The sequence below is a fragment of the Prionailurus bengalensis genome, chromosome E4 (assembly GCF_016509475.1).
Source record: "Prionailurus bengalensis isolate Pbe53 chromosome E4, Fcat_Pben_1.1_paternal_pri, whole genome shotgun sequence".
In the NCBI taxonomy this organism is placed as follows: domain Eukaryota; kingdom Metazoa; phylum Chordata; class Mammalia; order Carnivora; family Felidae; genus Prionailurus; species Prionailurus bengalensis.
The window spans coordinates 32,712,625-32,730,616 of NC_057360.1; the positions used below are offsets into that span (position 1 = coordinate 32,712,625).

Genomic DNA, 17,992 nt, shown 5'->3' on the forward strand with positions numbered 1-17,992 from the left:
TGGTTTTTAGCCATCATATTGGTCTCTTGTTAAAGCAGCTGAACACAAACTCTAACTGTTGTACTAACCATGTGCCAGGCTGTATTTTAGTTGGGGAAGACTCAGCAGAGAACCAAAAATACTCAGGTCTTTTACATATAAATCTTACATGTCTACCTATGGGTGACCCTGCTTGGTACCATGTATGAAAAAAAAGAAGAAATGAAGAACAACACTTAGGGAGAGGGAACAGACTCTTAGAGAAGGATTCGGCTTTTTTTTTTTTAATGGAATATGATGAAATCAGGATAAACATATTCTTATTCTGTCAAAAAAAATTGACAATCTAGAGCAAAATGTTTTAACGTATGCCACTTCATAATTGGCAATCAAAGATGATTAATTACATGGCTTTGATTTTTCAATGAAATACTTTCTAAAATAGTATCTTAATACTAAGATTTACAAGGCAGTAAAAAATTTCGTAACGTCCCAGAGAGGGTTAAAAGGGTGGACCTTTATAGACAAAAGTTACTATTTGTGTTCTCTAAACAGGCTACTAGAAAATAATCCCTCCTTTCAAGGTGTCTACATTTGAATGACTGTCAGCTAGTAAAAGGTCATCAGTAGAGTTTTTGACCTTCTTGCCAGGGAACCCTCACTGGAACCCTCACTCCTATCCCAGTTCAGTTGTGTGTGTAGATGGGCACTAACATAGCTATGCCCTGAATTAAATGAAGAGGAAAGTAAGACTTTTCTATTTGATAAATAGTATCTATTAAAGGAACAGTAGAAAGCAAAATAAATTTGAAAAAACACAAGAGTGGACTTTATACTAACAGAGGCTATAAAAGCATCTAGATATTGATACAACATGCACTTGCTGTAGAGTCTGAATATATTCAATTCTGCTACAGAGACACAAAAACAAGCAGGATAGAAGAGACTAAGTGTCAACAGACAGCAAGCTGGCAGCTTCTGAAATATGGGCAAAACTCAACGCCTGTGTTAACTATAAATAATGAATAAGGAAGTAATCTGAGAGGCAAAATTCAGAAGATACAGTAAATACAGATAGTAACTAAATTAATAACTTGGAAGATATGCCAAAGACAGACATAATGAATCAAAAATATAATAAAACAAATGAGTACTGCCTAAAGGAAGGAATGTAAGGCCCAAGCCATGATCATGTCACCTCTGAGCTAAAGCTCTGTCGCCCATGTGTTCCTTAATGGAAATAGAGCCTAGGTTGATTTAGTAGGCTAACTGGCAAGTTTTACTGATGACAGGAGTAATTGTCCCTGCATCTCTCCCAGAAAACAAGTATATGTTTTTGGCCCCTGGCACTGTTGTTTACATCTCAACTCTTGGGGTGCCTGGCTGGCTCAGCTGGTGGAGTATACAAGTCCTGATCTGGCGGCTGTGAGTACAAGCTCCACGCTGGGTGTACAGATTACTTTAAAAAAAAAACAAAAACAAAAAAACTCAACTCTTGTCCCTGTTACTACAACCGTATATAGGGAACACTGATGGGGCAGAAAGAGTGACATAGGCCACTTGGGCATTACTTAAACCAAGGCTTACATAGTGTATTCCTACCACCTGTACCTACTGGCATCCTATTCTAAGTGTGTTAACCTACCTCACCTTGCTCCTCTTCTTACATTATATTTGAAATAGGTTAAGACTCCTAAAAACTGAGAATAAACCGAGGGTTGGGGGGGGGGGGGTGGGAGGGAGGGAAGGGTGGGTGATGGGTATTGAGGAGGGCACCTTTTGGGATGAGCACTGGGTGTTCTATGGAAACCAATTTGACAATAAATTTCATAATTAAAAAAAAAAGAAAAAAAAGAAATAGGTTAAAACACATGTGCATGCACACACACACACACGCACACACACACACACACGTGATCTGAGCATCTGAATTTGGTCCGTGAGTTCTCTGAAACAGCTTGCCTGGTAGGGTACCAGGCAAGGGAGGGTACCATGCCAATGATCAAAGTAATTTCCCACACAACGATTTAGGTCAAGAAGGGCAACAGAATATAGCTGTTAAGAGCACTGCTTTTGCAGTCAGACAGACCTGGGTTTGCATTACAGTTCTACCGTCTAATAGGTGCTTGTATGTGGGCAAACTGCTTAACTCTCTGAGTCTTAATATTTTCACTTGTAAAACGGAAATAACTTCCTGAAGATGAGGTTGCTAAAATTAACTGAGCTGACTATAAAGCTTATAGCAAAATTTCTGGCACAACTGTTGACTGATATTGTTATTGTTAACTCCACAATCCAGGCTCCTCCATTAACTTGTTGGCTATCTATCCAGTGTGTAAACCTACAAAACAGTGGTCTCAAATTTGTTCATGCACAGAGCACAAAGAAATAGTCTTTGCGGAAAACCATGAAATACGGACGTGTTAAACTTAAAATTCCAATGTGGAATTTTCTTCTAAATTAGATACTATATTAGAATACTAGAAATAGTAGAAACATAGTGACAGATAGCACGTGTTTTTAGAAATTAGGTAAGAAAAACTTAAAATTGTGGGAATTCTGTTCATGGCTCTACTTCCATTATTTAATTTTGGCAGTATATGGAATTCACCTAGTGAGAACACTGACATAACCAGAGTACTACTATGAAATGCTGTTTGGGACAAAAGTTGTAAAAAGCTGCAGTCTAAAAGAAAGTAAGTCCTAAAAGTACATAGTACCTAATGGAAAGCTCAAATTACTATTACAGTGTTCATCATTGTTGAAAGATTAAAACAAATCCTTTTAAGAACATGGAAAGACTTCAAAAGTTCAACACATGTATTTTTGTTGTCATTTTCACTTTTTTGCTTCAAAATAGGAAATAACTTAAAACACAACCAACAACTCTGAGTGATGCCATGAATCCAAATGTTGTTAATAAAGCTGAGCATCACTCTTCCCTTCCATATCCCATCACATAAAAACGCAAAAACATCATTTTTGAAAAACCTATAAAACATCAGTGAGCAACCTCCCAGAAGTAAAAATATCCAAACTAAAAGAAGTTTAAAAATAAAAAACACATAACAGGAGCCTCAAGATGGAAGAAACAGGTAATTCCAGAATGTTTGGTATACAATGTTAAAATAAAAAAGACCTATCTTGAGGTGGAAACCTGGGGAAGACACTTTTCCAGTATCTTGTGTATTGCTCTCATTTTTAGCTACGCATCCTCCTTTTGGGGAAAAGGGGGTGGGGTGGGTGAAGGATGGTCGAGACAGTCCTGACATGTCTGCTGGATCAAGATTAGATCAAGGAGAACACGGGTACCTTAAGCCACAAAGGACAAGGACAGTGATGAAACCGTCTTACCAAGAAGAGAAGCACAGGATTATTATCCTCCAATAACGTCCATTTAAAAAACTCTATGTGCTTTTTTACTTACTTCTGGGCTCAGGACTGCAGTGCTGTCACTTGGAACGTCTTCTTCATATCCTTTATTATGAAAACTTTCTATTTCGTGACCTGTGCTTCCTTCACTTGGGCACTTGTTATATGAGCATCGTGGACTGTTGCTGCAGTGGGAAAATTCACATTTACTGTCCCCAATTTCTGAGGGCGTACATGAGAGATGGGGAGAACCACTGTCATCCTGATATGGTGGTGGCTGCAATTCATCCAGTGGGGGTGTTCTTCTCATTCTCTGAATGCAGTTTCCTGACAATGATTAAGAATCTGGTCACTGTTTCCAATTAGCCTCAACATGCAGTACCGTCCACAATAACTGTAAATAACTTAAAAAAAAACTGGATTAAAAAATCTGTGGCAACATAATTGTTAGATTCACTCATGAGTTTCCTCCTTCCCTAATTGAGAGACACAGAAATAAAATAGCCTGGTTTTCCACTCCTCTCCTCCTGCATAATAAGATTAGGAAAGATAAAAGTCATATTCTCGGAGAGATGCTGTCATGTACCATAAAAATGGGAGAGCGAAAAATATTAGTGCAATAACTTATTTACTTAGTTCTTTCTTTCCAAACAGTCTGGAAGCATACACATTTTACCTACTCCCCTATGACGAGTCGCTCCTCTAGTCACAACAGGTGAGAATATGGTGGGTACAACAAATATAAGACATCATTTATTTTCTCCAATGACTGAGATGAACTTAAACTAGCATTTAGCTCAGAACTATTCTTCCACATCCACCCTAGATCCAGAATCCTAAGTTGAGGTGCACCGTGAATCTAGGCCTAATCCCTAACACTGAACAGAGACTTAAAACTGCATTTCACCCTGTCTCAACTACCCAGCGGCCACTCACTGCCCCACTGCACCATGTGTCCCTAACTCCTTCTAAAGTTCAGCTCTACCTTGTCTATAGCGCGCACTGCTACCTGCAGCAATTCATTTCGAACCATATTTTCTTTCAGCCTTAAATTATCCTTTTAATTTTTACCTCAATGATCTATCTCAGTAACCCAGAATAAATACGTCTCTGAACAGGATACAGGTGGGGGGAGGTGGATGATGTAAAAAAAAAATAGTTGAGTACGTAATTTAAGAACAGCTAAGTCTCAGCTAAATCCTGAATGCAATATCAGATATTAAATTTAAACACTGCTCATTTTTTCTTTTAATGGACTGAATCTCTGTTCTCAAAAGGGACCCTGAGAGGAGGTATTTTGTATTGTAATTCTTATAATGGAGTTCAGTTCAAATGTTCAATAGGTTTTCTGTTCTTCCTAAGACAGAAAAACTTTACATAAGAAAAACAAAACTCATTTAAAAATTTCCACAATGCCTGGTTCAAATTAAAATTTGCATGAACTTAGCACAAATTTACATATTTATAGCTCAGAAGCCCAAATTTTAGAAAAAGAAAACTAAATGTCTTACCTAGTGAGTCTAACATTTAGTTGATAAAGCATAAGCAAAAAATAAACAAGTTACTGAACTAACATATTTGAAACTAAATTTGAGAAGGGAAGATAAAGTTGATACACTGCACTTAGCAGCAAATAAAACACAACACCCCAGGTTTCAGAGAGGGGTTTCCAGGAAACCTTTGGTTTTCCTGATAAAAGCAGGCCCACTCAACTGGCATGCCCTTTTTGTCCACTGGCCTTTCTCCTTCCTCCTCCTTGGACGCGCTGCAGCCATTTTGTAACCATGAAGCAACAAGCATGACAATGAAAGCTAAGGATGGAGAAGCAGACAAATAGAACATATCAGGGTAACTGAAACATCACTAAGTAGCTATGTCCAAACTTCCTGAAGCCTGAAACAAATCCTGCTAGGTTAAAAAGTACAACAGCAAGACACTGATAGTTGGATATCCTGTGGTTTCCAAATATATTCTCTACTGACAGTTTTTAAATTATTTAACCAATGTCCTCCCCTCATTAAAGATGTATATTTAATCAGTCACTGCATTATAAATTAAATGGTAATATCTAGTATTTACTGTAACATAAAATCAATTAAAAATTTCCCAGTGTCGTGGTTTCAGGAGTCAGAATACCGTCTTTTCCTTTATCTTTACCTATATATATGTTTTTTAGAAGAGAGGTGATCTTTCTCAGATCTCAGACCTCAAATTGCTCAGCACATAGTCCCATGGATAGCACTGACAGAACTAGGTACATATCTAGTCCTGAACCCATCTCAGGGGAATGGGATTGCCATAATTCACTCAGATTAATCAGAAGCCATCAGAGTGAAGGTGGAGATGGAGTCAGCTTCAATGTCCATACCTATGTGGAAGAGAATAGGTGCCACCCACCCAGAAAAAAGAGAAAGGACTCAAATAAATAAAATTAGATATGAAAAAGGAGACATTACAACAGATATAACAGATACAAAGGATCATATAAGATTAACAGGAACAATTATGTGCTAACAAATGGGACAACCTAGAAGACACAGATAAAGTCCTAGAAACATACTAGCTACCAGGACTGAATCATGAATAGAAAATCTGAACAGACAAATCACCAGTCAGTAATCAAAAACCTCCCGGGGTGCCTGGGTGGCTCAGTCAGTTAAGCATCTGACTCTTGATTTCAGCTCAAGTCATGATCTCATGGTCATGAGACTGGGTCCCAGTGGGCATGAGCCTAATTAATATTCTCTCTCCCTCTGTCCTTTCCCCAGTCTTTCTTTCTCTAATAAAACAAAACAAAGCAAAACAATGACAACAACAAAGAAATCTCCCAAAAAACAAAAGTTCAGAACCAGATGGCTTCACTGGTGAAGTCACCAAAACTTAAAGAAAAATTAATACTAACTCTTCTCAAAATGTTACAAAAAAATAGAAGAGGAGGGAACACTTCCAAACTCATTTTACCAGGCCAGCATTACCTTGAAACCAAAGCCAGACAAAGACACCACAAGAAAATTACAGGTCAATATCTCTAATAAACACAGGTGCAAAAATTCTCAACAAAGTATCAGCAAGCCAAATTTAACAATACATTAAAAGCATCATACAGCATGATAGATTGGGATCTACTCCAGCGATTTAAGGGTGGTTCAATATCTGCAAATCAATGTAATACAACACATTAACAAAACAAAGGATAAAAATCATAGGATCATCTCAGTAGATGTAAAAAAAAAGCATTTGACAAAATTCAACATCCATTCATGACAAAAACTCTCAAGAAACTGAGTACAGAAAGAACATTAGTCAACACAATAAAGGCCATATATGACAAACCCACAGCTAACAGTATATTCAATAATGAAAAGCCAAAAGCTTCTTCTCTAAGATAAGGAACAAGACATGGATCTGACTCTTACCACTTTTATTTAATATAGTTTTGGAAATCCCAGCCCGAGAAAGAAAAGAAATAAAAGGCATCTAAATTGGAAGAGAAGTAAAACTATCTCTACTTCCAGATGATGATATTATATAGATAAAAAACTGAAAGAATCCACCAAAAAACTGTTAGAATAAGTGAATTTGGGGGGCACATGGGTGGCTCAGACTGAGATTAAGCATCCAACTTCGGTTCAGGTCATGATCTCACAGTTCCTGAGTTCAAGCCCCATGTTGGGCTCTGTGCGGACAGCTCGGAGCCTGGAGACTGCTTCGGATCCTGTGTCTCCCTCTCTCTCTGCCCCTCCCCTGCTCATGCTCTCTCTGCCTCTCTCTCAAAAATAAACAAACATAGGGGCGCCTGGGTGGCGCAGTCGGTTAAGCGTCCGACTTCAGCCAGGTCACGATCTCGCATTCCGTGGGTTCGAGCCCCGCGTCGGGCTCTGGGCTGATGGCTCAGAGCCTGGAGCCTGTTTCCGATTCTGAGTCTCCCTCTCTCTCTGCCCCTCCCCCGTTCATGCTGTGTCTCTCTCTGTCCCAAAAATAAATAAAAACGTTGAAAAAAAAAAAATTTTAAGAAAAATAAACAAACATAAAAAAAGCGAGTTCAGTAAAATTGCAGGATGCAAATCAATATAAGAAATCAGTTCCATTTCTACATAGTAACAACAAAGTATCAGAAAAGATTTTTTTTTTAATTCTATTTACAGTTGCTTCAAAAAGAACACAATACCTAGGAATAAATTTATCCAAGGAGATGAAAGATGTACCTGTACACTAAAAACTACAAGATACTGATGAAAGAAACTGAAAAAGACACAAAATAAATGGGAAGATATTTTATGCTCATAGATTGGCAGAAATAAATACTGTTAAAATGTCCATAAATTGGGATGAGCACTGGGTGCTGTATGTAAGTGATGAATCACGGGAATCTACTCCTGAAGCCAAGAGCACACTGTATACACTGTATGTTAGCTAACAATAAATTATATTAAATAAATAAATAAATAAATAAATAAATAAAGATTCAAAGTGACCCTCTATCAAAATTCCACTGGCATTTTTCACAGAAATAGAAAAAAAACAATCCTAAACTTTGTATGGAACCATAGAAGACTCCAAAGCCAAAGCAATCTTGGAAAAGAAAAACAAAGTTGGAGGTATCACACTTCCTGATTTCAAATTATATTACAAAGCTATAGTAATCAAAAGAGTATGGCATTGGCATAAAAACAGACACACAGATCAACAGAACAGAGAACCCAGAAATAAACCCACACATACAGTAAATTAATTTATGACAAAACAGCCAAGAATACACATGGGAGATGATAGTCTGTTTAATAAATGATGATGGGAAAACTGGACAGTCACATGTGAAAGAATGAAACTGTATCATTATCTCACATCACACACAAAAATCAACTCAAAATAAAGACTTGAAGATAAAGCTTGAAACTATAAATCTTAAAAGAAAACATAAGGAATAAGTTCCTTAAAACAGTCTTGACAAGATTTTGCCTTTGCTAGAAGCAAAGGCAACAAAAGCAATAAATAAGTGGGACTATATCAAAATAAAAAGCTTCTGCATAGAAATCCATCAAAAAAATTATAGGCAATCTATGGGATAGGAGAAAATATTTAGAAATCATATACTCAATATTTAAAGAACTCATACAATTTAACAGCAAAATAACAATCTGATTTAAAAATGGGCTGAGAAGGGGTGCCTGAGTGGCTCAGTTAGTTAAGTGTCTGACTTCAACTCAGGTCATGCTCTTGCAGTCCTGAGTTTGAGCCCCGCGTTGGGCTCTGTGCTGACAGCTCAGAGCCTAGGGTCTGCTTCAGATTCTGTGCTTCCTCTCTCTCTGCCTCTCCCCTGCTCATGCTCTCTTTCTCTCTCAAAAATAAATAAACACTAAAAAAAAAAAAAATGGGCTGAGGAACTAGAGATTTCTTTCAAAGAAAACATCCGAATGGCCAATAGGTACATGAAAAGGTGGTCAACATCACTATCATCAGGGAAATGCAAATCAAAAGCATAATGAGATATTTCACACCTGTTAGAATGTCCAATAACAAAAAGAATGCATAACAAATGCTGGAATAGGAAGTAGAGAAAAAGGGACCCTTGTGTCCTTTGGGTGGGAATGTAAACTGGTAAAACCACCATGGAAAAACAGTACAGTTATTCCTCAAAAAATTAAAAATGGAATTACCATAAGATCAAGCAACTCCACTCCTGGGTATTTATCTGAAGAAAATGAAATCACTATCGCAAAAAGATATCTGCACTCCATGTTCCCTGCAGGATTCTTTATAATAGCCCAGACAGGCAAACAACCTAAGGGTCCATCAATGGACGAATGGATAAAGAAAATGTGGTATATACACACACACACACACACACACACACACACACACACACTGGACTATTATTCATCCAGAAAAAAGAAGAAAATCTTGCCATGTGACAACACAAATGGACCTTGAGGGCATTACACTAAGTGGAATAAGTCAGAAGGAGAAAGAAAAATACTGTATGATGTTACTTATAAGTGAAATCTACAAAAATCTGAACTCATAGATATGGAGAACAGATTGGTCATTGCTAGAGGTGAGGGTGGGGAGTGGAAGAAATGTGTGAAGGTGGTCAAAAGGTACAAACTTCCAGTTAAAAGATAAATAAATCCTGGATGCAACGTACAGCATGATGACAGTTAACAATAATGTACTGTAGATTTAAAAGTTGCTAAAAGAATAGACCTTAAAAGTTCTTATTAGGAAAATATATGTGTAACTATGTGAGGTGACTGATGTTAACTAAACTTACCGTGGTAAATCATTTTGCAATAAATACATGTATCACATCCTATGTTGTGCTAATACCTTAGACTAATACAATGTTATGTATCAATTATATCTCAGTAAAATTGGAAAAAGAAAAGAATGACTAAACACTTCCCTTACAAAAGCTTATACACTAATGGAGAGTATAAAAATATATATACACATGAAACAAAAGGAAAAGAAACAGACCAAAAAGAGTATATGCCTAAAGCATACAAGGTCCAGGGAGGAAGATAAAGGACGTTGGCTAGAAAAACCCACATGATCAAATCCTTGTCTTCCTTATCCTTCAATCTGATTTCATATTCATCTTGATTAAAACATCTTCTCTGTGGTCTTTCTTCTTCAACAGCTGCTTCACTATATTAATCCTTGTCTGAACTTCCTTCTCATGTGACCAACACAATCTAATTTCTTCCGGTAATAATCTAATACCTTACTTCCATCAGGTCCCAGTTTAGATGTCAGCCAACCAGGATATATTTACACAGCTGAGCTCTAGTCATCTGGCTCTTTAGTGTAACTGCTCTCCAGGGACTAAAGCACTAGTTACCCAAAAGACACTTAGTGATATTTAAAGATGCTAAGTAGGTTCCATGAGGAGACTTCACTAGTGTTTCTGATTTGAGAGAAACAATTTTAAAGCTGTGAAATTTGGAATATACATATTGGAATATATAAATTATATATATAATTTACATATTATTTATGTATTTATATTTTCATGTAATTATAAAATATTACCTAAATCCTCAAAGTTTTGAAAATAATAATACCATACTTTTTACTTTTCACTTTACTTTTGCATTTTACTTTACAAAGTGAAAGAACACCGAAATGTACCTGGAATAGTTACTTCATTAAAAAAAATTTTTTTAAGTGTTTATTCTTATTTTCGAGATAGAGAGAGACAGAGTATGAGCAGGGCAGGGGCAGAGAGAGAAGGAGACCCAGAATCTGAAGCAGGCTCCAGGCTCTGAGCTGTCAGCACAAAGCCCAAAGCGAGGCTTGAACTCATGAACCGTGAGATAGTAACCTGAGCCGAAGTCGGATGCTTACCCATTTGAGCCACCCAGGCACCCCAGGAATTTCATTTTTAAAAATGCAGTTATGAAGATTTTTCCTCTTTCAAACTTTTACAACAATATATTCTTTCTCTAATTGGCAACTACTTCTTATAGTCTACACAGTGTAATAACTAAGAGTTGGCTAAAATTTAACTGATACTGGAAAATTTTTAAGGCAAACGTTTTATAAAATAACATAATTTAGGGGCGCCTGGGTGGCGCAGTCGGTTAAGCGTCCGACTTCAGCCAGGTCACGATCTCGCGGTCCGTGAGTTCGAGCCCCGCGTCAGGCTCTGGGCTGATGGCTCGGAGCCTGGAGCCTGTTTCCGATTCTGTGTCTCCCTCTCTCTCTGCCCCTCCCCCGTTCATGCTCTGTCTCTCTCTGTCCCAAAAATAAATAAACGTTAAAAAAAAAAATAACATAATTTATACTACAGTTGTTAAATTACACTGTAAACATCCAGCCTTAAGAGGAAGCTTCTAGTGGAACTGCCAAACACCAAAATGATGATGCCCTGTTATTACTTTCCCCCTTGTTTTACAACCTAACTCCCCACCCTATTTTGTGGAAGTGATATAGCCATAAAAGGGTTCATGCATGGATATATTTAAAGCAATTTCATTTACCATCTGCATATCGTAGAGCACTTACAAAACAAGACAAGGTCTCTTCCTACCTTAAAAAAAACAAAACAAAAAACAAAAAAACAAAAAACACAACCAGGAGTCTCAACAGGATAAGAAGGTTCCCGATGGTGATGCCTGGCATGGGGCAACAAAGCCCAAAAGGGTGAAGAGTGTGTCTACACTGAAGGAAAAAGGAGTCAAAATCGGAGTAGGATCCAAGCCATGGTGGGGGCGGGGGGGGGGGGGGGGACAGGCGTGGGCTGTGAAAGCCTAAGAGGAAATCCACACAGAGGCATACCTGGTGAAAGAGGAAGGCATCAGCATAGACAGTTGGCCTGACACAGGAAATCCATGAGTATCCATGAGTGAAGGTCACCTGGAGTGTGGTGTCAGAGCCCAAGTGGGGTGAGGAAGACAACTACATGGGGACAAGGGGGAGTCCTAGAGCATAGTGTCAGACTCCAAGCAAGAAGCCAGAGCTTTGGTAGGGTGATGAGGCCATCCAATGTGGATGGTAAGCTGGTCTGGAGTGTCACAACCCATGTTCTGAGGGTCATGGGGACATCCACAAGTAGGAAAGGCTGCAGGGTATATCAGAACCCAAATAGGGTGAGGGAGCATGCGTGCAGACTGGGGTGGGGCGGGGGGTGATCAAATAATAAATATGTGAAGTTTAATGGAAGCCAGGTCTGTCTCTCAGTGTTGGAGAAGGAAGTTAGAAATATGGAAAGGGAGAAAAAAAGAACTCTGGTCTTGGATTAGAACCGAGGATATCAGTGTGAAAATGAACTCAGTTGTTAAATAATAAGTAAACACAGCATAAATATGCATATAACATACACACACACACACACACACACACACACACACACACACACACATTCCTAAATATCCTAGCTCTGTCTCCTGAGAGGATTTAAGAACAACATCTCAACACCAGTGTGCACACCTAGTGCCCAGATCTTGGCTTCTAAATCTATTCTTTACTGAAAGGAACCAGGGTTCCATGAAGAAATAGCAAATTTCAGGGCTATGAAACCAAGCTGAAAATTAGATTGTATTCAAAGAATGATGGGAACATGTCAAAAAGGCAAAGAAACCACGTTGAAGAAGTTTGCACTGAACAAATCCCACAATTTGAGCTTCCAAATAAACAATTGAAGTAACTGATTATAACACACTGAAGAGAAGAAGAAAACATGAGTCCTTCTAGATATAAATACATATATGAACAAATTGAAAGAATTCTGAGGAACAGATTGTCTGCATTTTTAGAAAGCACCTGCTGACAAAGTACTTAATTATCTAGCACGGATACCCCCTTAATGAAGACATCAAAGCGAACACCGTGAGTAACAGGGCAAATCAAAGTGTGCATCACCTGACAGGATGCAATGAGAGGACTACAGCACCACTGCCTTGGTCCTCCAACTAAAGATGCTTAACCTGAACCTAATCATGAGAAATATCAGACTTATGCAGATATTCTAAAGCATGGCCTGTCATCTTCAAAAAGGAACGGCTGGAGAAGCTGCTCTGGCCCAAAGGAGACTAAAGCAACACGACAACGTATGATTCTGAACTACATATCCTTTTGCCATAATGGATATTATCTGGACAACAGCAGGCAGTGAATGGATTCTGAGGATTAGATGGCAATAATAAGCCAATGTTAAAGTGTTTACTTAGATGGCTGTGTTGTGGTTATGAGAGAGAATATTCTTTTTTGTAGAAAATATACATTAAAGTATCTGGGGGTGATGACAAATCAGGCCAGTGGGCCACTGACTCTGATATAGCTCAAGGAGTAAAAAGGAGTTGTACTGCTTTTTAAACTACTTTTTCAACTTTTGTTAATTTTCTGAATGTTTAAGAAAATTCTCCATAAAAAAGGCACCATCATATCTTTTGAAAATCAGATGATTCACACAAATTCCTAAAGAAACAAAACCTAGACAGATCCAAGAAGACACAGGAAAATTATATAATCTTGTGTCTGTTACAGAAATTAAATGCATATTTTAAAACCTTCCTAACAAAGAAGAGTCCGGGCCCAGGTCACTTCACTGGTAAATTTACCATTTAAGGAAGAAAAATCACCAATTTTACACAAAATATTTTTGATAGTATAAAAAAAGATGGAACACTGCTGAAATTATCTTATGAAACCCCATAACCTTGACACCAGAGGCTGATACATTACCTTACAAGAAAAGAAGAAGCTGCTCCCTCTTGTGAACACAGATACAAAAATTCTATACAAAATACTAGCAAATGAAACCCAGAGTCATGCAAACAGAGTACTACATCATAACCAACTTGGGTTTATACTAGGAATATAAAGTTATGTGCAAATGCACAGTGGATTTACTAGTAGAAAATTAATTTATCTAATGTATTGCATTAAAAGACTAACGTTAAAAAGTAATGTGATAACTGTAATAGATTCAAAAAGGATTTGAAAAAAAAGTGTTTGATGAAATTCACTGTATTCATGATAAAATCTCTGCTGTGTACAAATGAGGAATAGAAAGCAATTTCTTTAATCCCATAAAGAGTATATTTGAAAGTCCTACAGCAAACATCGTATTTAATGGTGAGATGTTGAAAGCTTTACCTCTGATACTGGGAATGAGACAAGGATGGCTATCATCCCGTTCAACAAGGTATGGGAGTTCTAGCCATTGGAATAAGGTGAGAAAAACATGTAAAAGGACTGGAAAAAAGAAAATTGTTATCACTCTCAGATGAGGACACTTTAGAAGTAATCTATTAGAGTTAGTAAGTAAATTTAGCAAGGTCACTGGATATGGGATCAATACTACAAAAATCAATTAAATTTCTACACACATGAATGAAAAATCAAAAAGTGAAATTTAAAAACAATCCCATATATAATGGTACCAGGTAACACCAACTACCCAAGAATAAATCCATAGAAATCACCTTGCTGTTACTTTTCCAGTTTGGGGACTCATAACTAGAATATACTCTTAGCACGGGCAGAATCCACATTTTGGCTTTCTAAGCAGTGGCTGTATGATATGGGAAGGGACTCCTGCAAACCACTGGAGTTTACTTTCTCCAGCAGCAAGGCATCCCAAGAGAAAGAGAGATTAGTCTACCATCAGAGACTTGAGAACTGCAGGTTTGGCAAACGTATTTAGTTTGGTCACTGTAAAAATTAATAAGCTTAAAAAATGATGGCAGATTATCATTAACTTCTAATTACATGACTTTAACTGCAAGTGCCACTCCAGATGGAGTCTTCTTATTAAGCAAATTAAAACAGCCTTGGTATTTGATACGTAGCTTTTACTTAGCAAATGCTTTACCCTTTGTAACAGTGAAGAGGGAACAAAAGTAACTTGTCATTTTCACCTTGCAAAGACAGCAATACTTCTATTTCCCAGCTTCAGGGAAACCTATAATAAAATATTCTCGTTCCATGCCCCAAGCTGCTCTGCAGAGACCATTGCTGCCTCAACATTCCATACTACATCGCCTCGATCCTTCTCTGGATGACAGCAAGCTATTAGCACCTGGAGAGTGTAAGAGCAGAGAGATGAAGTGCCTTGGTAAAATACACATGTGTGACAGAACTGAGAACTCAGTCTTAACGAAAGTACAGGGGCTTGCCTCCTCAATAAAGTTCCTGAGAGCAGGAGTATGACGGAATATTCCTTCCAAAGTCAAAGAGAATTTACTATCCCTTGTCTGTGCCCCACTAAGGAGACAAACATTTTGGTTGGCCTCTTTACATTCTGAAAGCAGCACATTCCATATTTGAGTATACAGCTATGATCCACCTACAAGGTAAAATAAAAAGCTTTTCAGCTTTGAGTAGGACCCGGAGCAAGGTAAATCTCCAGATGATCCAGGGTACAGTGGAGTAAGCTTTACACTTGACCTTTAAGGACTCAGCAAACCAAATGGTCCTCAAATGTCTGTAGTAGGCGATGATGGTCAAAAAGTATTGAGAAGTTTTGATGGTAGAATTGCATTGGAGGACTCTTTTTTTTTTTTTTCTGGCCATATCTTTGCTAACATTTTTGCTTCTAAGATTTTAAGTCCTATTGCTTCTCTGATGGGTAAAAGTTGGTATCTTGTTTTAATTTGCACTTCCCCTTGTATGTAGGGAGGAGCACACCTTTATCGACTACTTCTATTTTCTCTATATTCTCCACTAGATATTTACCTCTTCGAAGCATTATAGTATCCTGTTTATATTGAACACAGTGTTCATACATTACTGGTATTCAGTGCATGCTACCCAAAGCAATCTATATATTTAATGCAATCCCTGTCAAAATACCCACATTTTTTCACAGAACTAGAAAAAATAAAACTAAAATTTATACATGAAACCACAAAAGACCCTGAATAGTCAAAACAATCTTGACAAAGAAGAACAAAGTTAGAGGTAGCACAATCCCAGAATTCTAGATATACTACAAAGCTATAGTATGGTACTGGCACAAAAATAGACATATAGATCAACAGGACAGAATACAGAGCTCAGAAATAAACGTGTCTATACTTACATGGTTGATTCATCTACAACAAAGGAGGCAAGAATATATAGTGGGGAAAAGATACCTCTTTCACAAATGGTGTTGGACACCTACATGCAAAAGAATGAAACTGGACTATTTTCTCGCACCATACAAAAATAAATTCAAAATGGATAAAAGACCTAAATATGAGACTTGAAACCATCAGACTCCTAGAAAAAAAAAACTAGGCAGCAATTTCTTTGACATGGGCTGCAGAAATATTTTTCTAGATACGTCTCCTCAGGCAAAGGAAACAAAAGCAAAATTAAACTATTGGGATTACACCCAAAGAAAAACATTGTGCACAGTGAAGGAAATCATCAACAAAACAAAAAGGCAACCTACTGAATGGGAGAAGATATCTGCAAATGACATATTTGATAAGGGATTAATATCCAAAATATATAAAGAAATTCCCCAACTCAACATGAAAAAAACAAATAATCTGATTAAATTGGGAAGAGAACCTGATTAGATTTTTTAAATTATGGCTTTTTTGCAGCTCCTAACACATTTTATTACAAGACAGAGCCCAGATTATTTTTGTACCATGACTTATAACTCTTAATCTTTCTCACCTTATTTTATGGATGGTTTAAATAATCTCTGAATCAAACTATATTTCACACGTAGCTACTTTCTACCAGTACAATCTTATTCAGTACATGTATCTTTTAAAAAAATTCTTTTTTCCGATGTTTATTTATTTTTGAGAGACAGAACGTGAGTAGGCAAGGGGCAGAGAGAGAGGGAGACACAAAATTCAAAGCAGGCTCCAGGCTCTGAGCTGTCAGCACAGAGTCCGACACGGGGGCTCGAACTCACAGACTGTGAGATTATGACCTGGGCCGAAGTCGGACACCCAACCAAGTGAGCCACCCAGGTGCCCCAGTAAATCAATTCACTATCTCTCATTTCTTGAGGCTTAGGTTTTTTTTTTTTTTCTTAACATTTATTTTTAAGAGACAGAGAAACAGAGTACAAGCGGGAAAGGGGCAGAGAGAGAGGAAGATGCAGAATCCGAAGCAGACTCCAGGCTCTAAGCTGTCAGCACAGAGCCTGATGCGGGGCTCAAACTCACAGTGAGATCATGACCTAAGCCTAAGTCGGAAGCTTAATTGACTGAGCCACCCTGGTGCCCCGAGGCTTAGGTTTTGATAAAAGATCATACTCACTTCGAATGAAATGAAGAGCGGTTTATTTTTGAGAAACAACTCCTGGCCTACTATTATTATCAAACAGAAACTAACTGGAGGATCAAGAGACACGAGATAGCTATGCGATCCAAACCGTGCACGTGATCTAGCTATAAAATTGGCGTGGTCAAGCTGCACTCCCAACATCAAGGGAAACTAGCAGATATTGGATGAAAACCAATTAGGCTTTGAAGGCACAGGCAGGTATATATGCCTGCTGTATCTTGCTTAACCTGCATGCATAGCCTCATGAGTACCTATGACTCACACAGTGAGGGTTAAAAACATTATGTCTAGTGACAAGTGGAATGTTCCGGTATTATAATTATTTCAGAGGAGGCCCTGAAAAACAACATGAAAGGAAAATCTTCTCAGTGGATAGAATTTAGTAGCCCATTTGGTTTTCAACTCTGCTTAGAGTAAGAGTTGATCTCAATTACTGGGCTGCCAAAGGTCTGGCTGGATGTAAGGACTTGAGAGGAGAGAGACTGGCAGATCGGTGTCACGTAGAATGGCGGTAGGGTCTGAACATATTTACATCCCCAGTACAATTTAAAACACAAATATGCAGCAAATACCTGATTTCTAAAATTTAACTCCATATATTGTAAGTCAAATTCTTTTCCAAATTGAAAGAGGCAAGACTATTCATAAGTTAGACTCTTAGATGAATTTTAAAAGCATGCCCAGAATTACAATGTCAATTTCAAACAATATTGTTATCTGTCATTTTATCTTTGTGTTCAACGCTATTCAGTTTTACCTGCAGAAAATATTTCATGTTAATGAATGATTAAAGATAATATCAAGGAATTTCTGTTTTCATGCCCAAGGGAGTAAACGGTATCTAGTCAGCCCTCCTGCTATAAATAACTACAAAACTGGACAAAGTACAAGGAGCAACTCT

At 37.8% G+C, this 17,992-nt stretch overlaps 1 protein-coding gene across 4 annotated transcripts in view; it reads right to left on the reverse strand.

The window, feature by feature from the left end:
- Positions 1-17,992, reverse strand: part of SYT14 (synaptotagmin 14) — a 222,438-nt gene that overhangs the window by 72,816 nt on the left and 131,630 nt on the right. For all 4 annotated transcript variants that reach the window (XM_043569052.1, XM_043569051.1, XM_043569049.1 and 1 more), the window contains one exon: positions 3,407-3,678. In XM_043569052.1, coding sequence (XP_043424987.1) covers positions 3,407-3,678 — 272 coding nt within the window. The remainder of the gene's footprint in view (positions 1-3,406; positions 3,679-17,992) is intronic.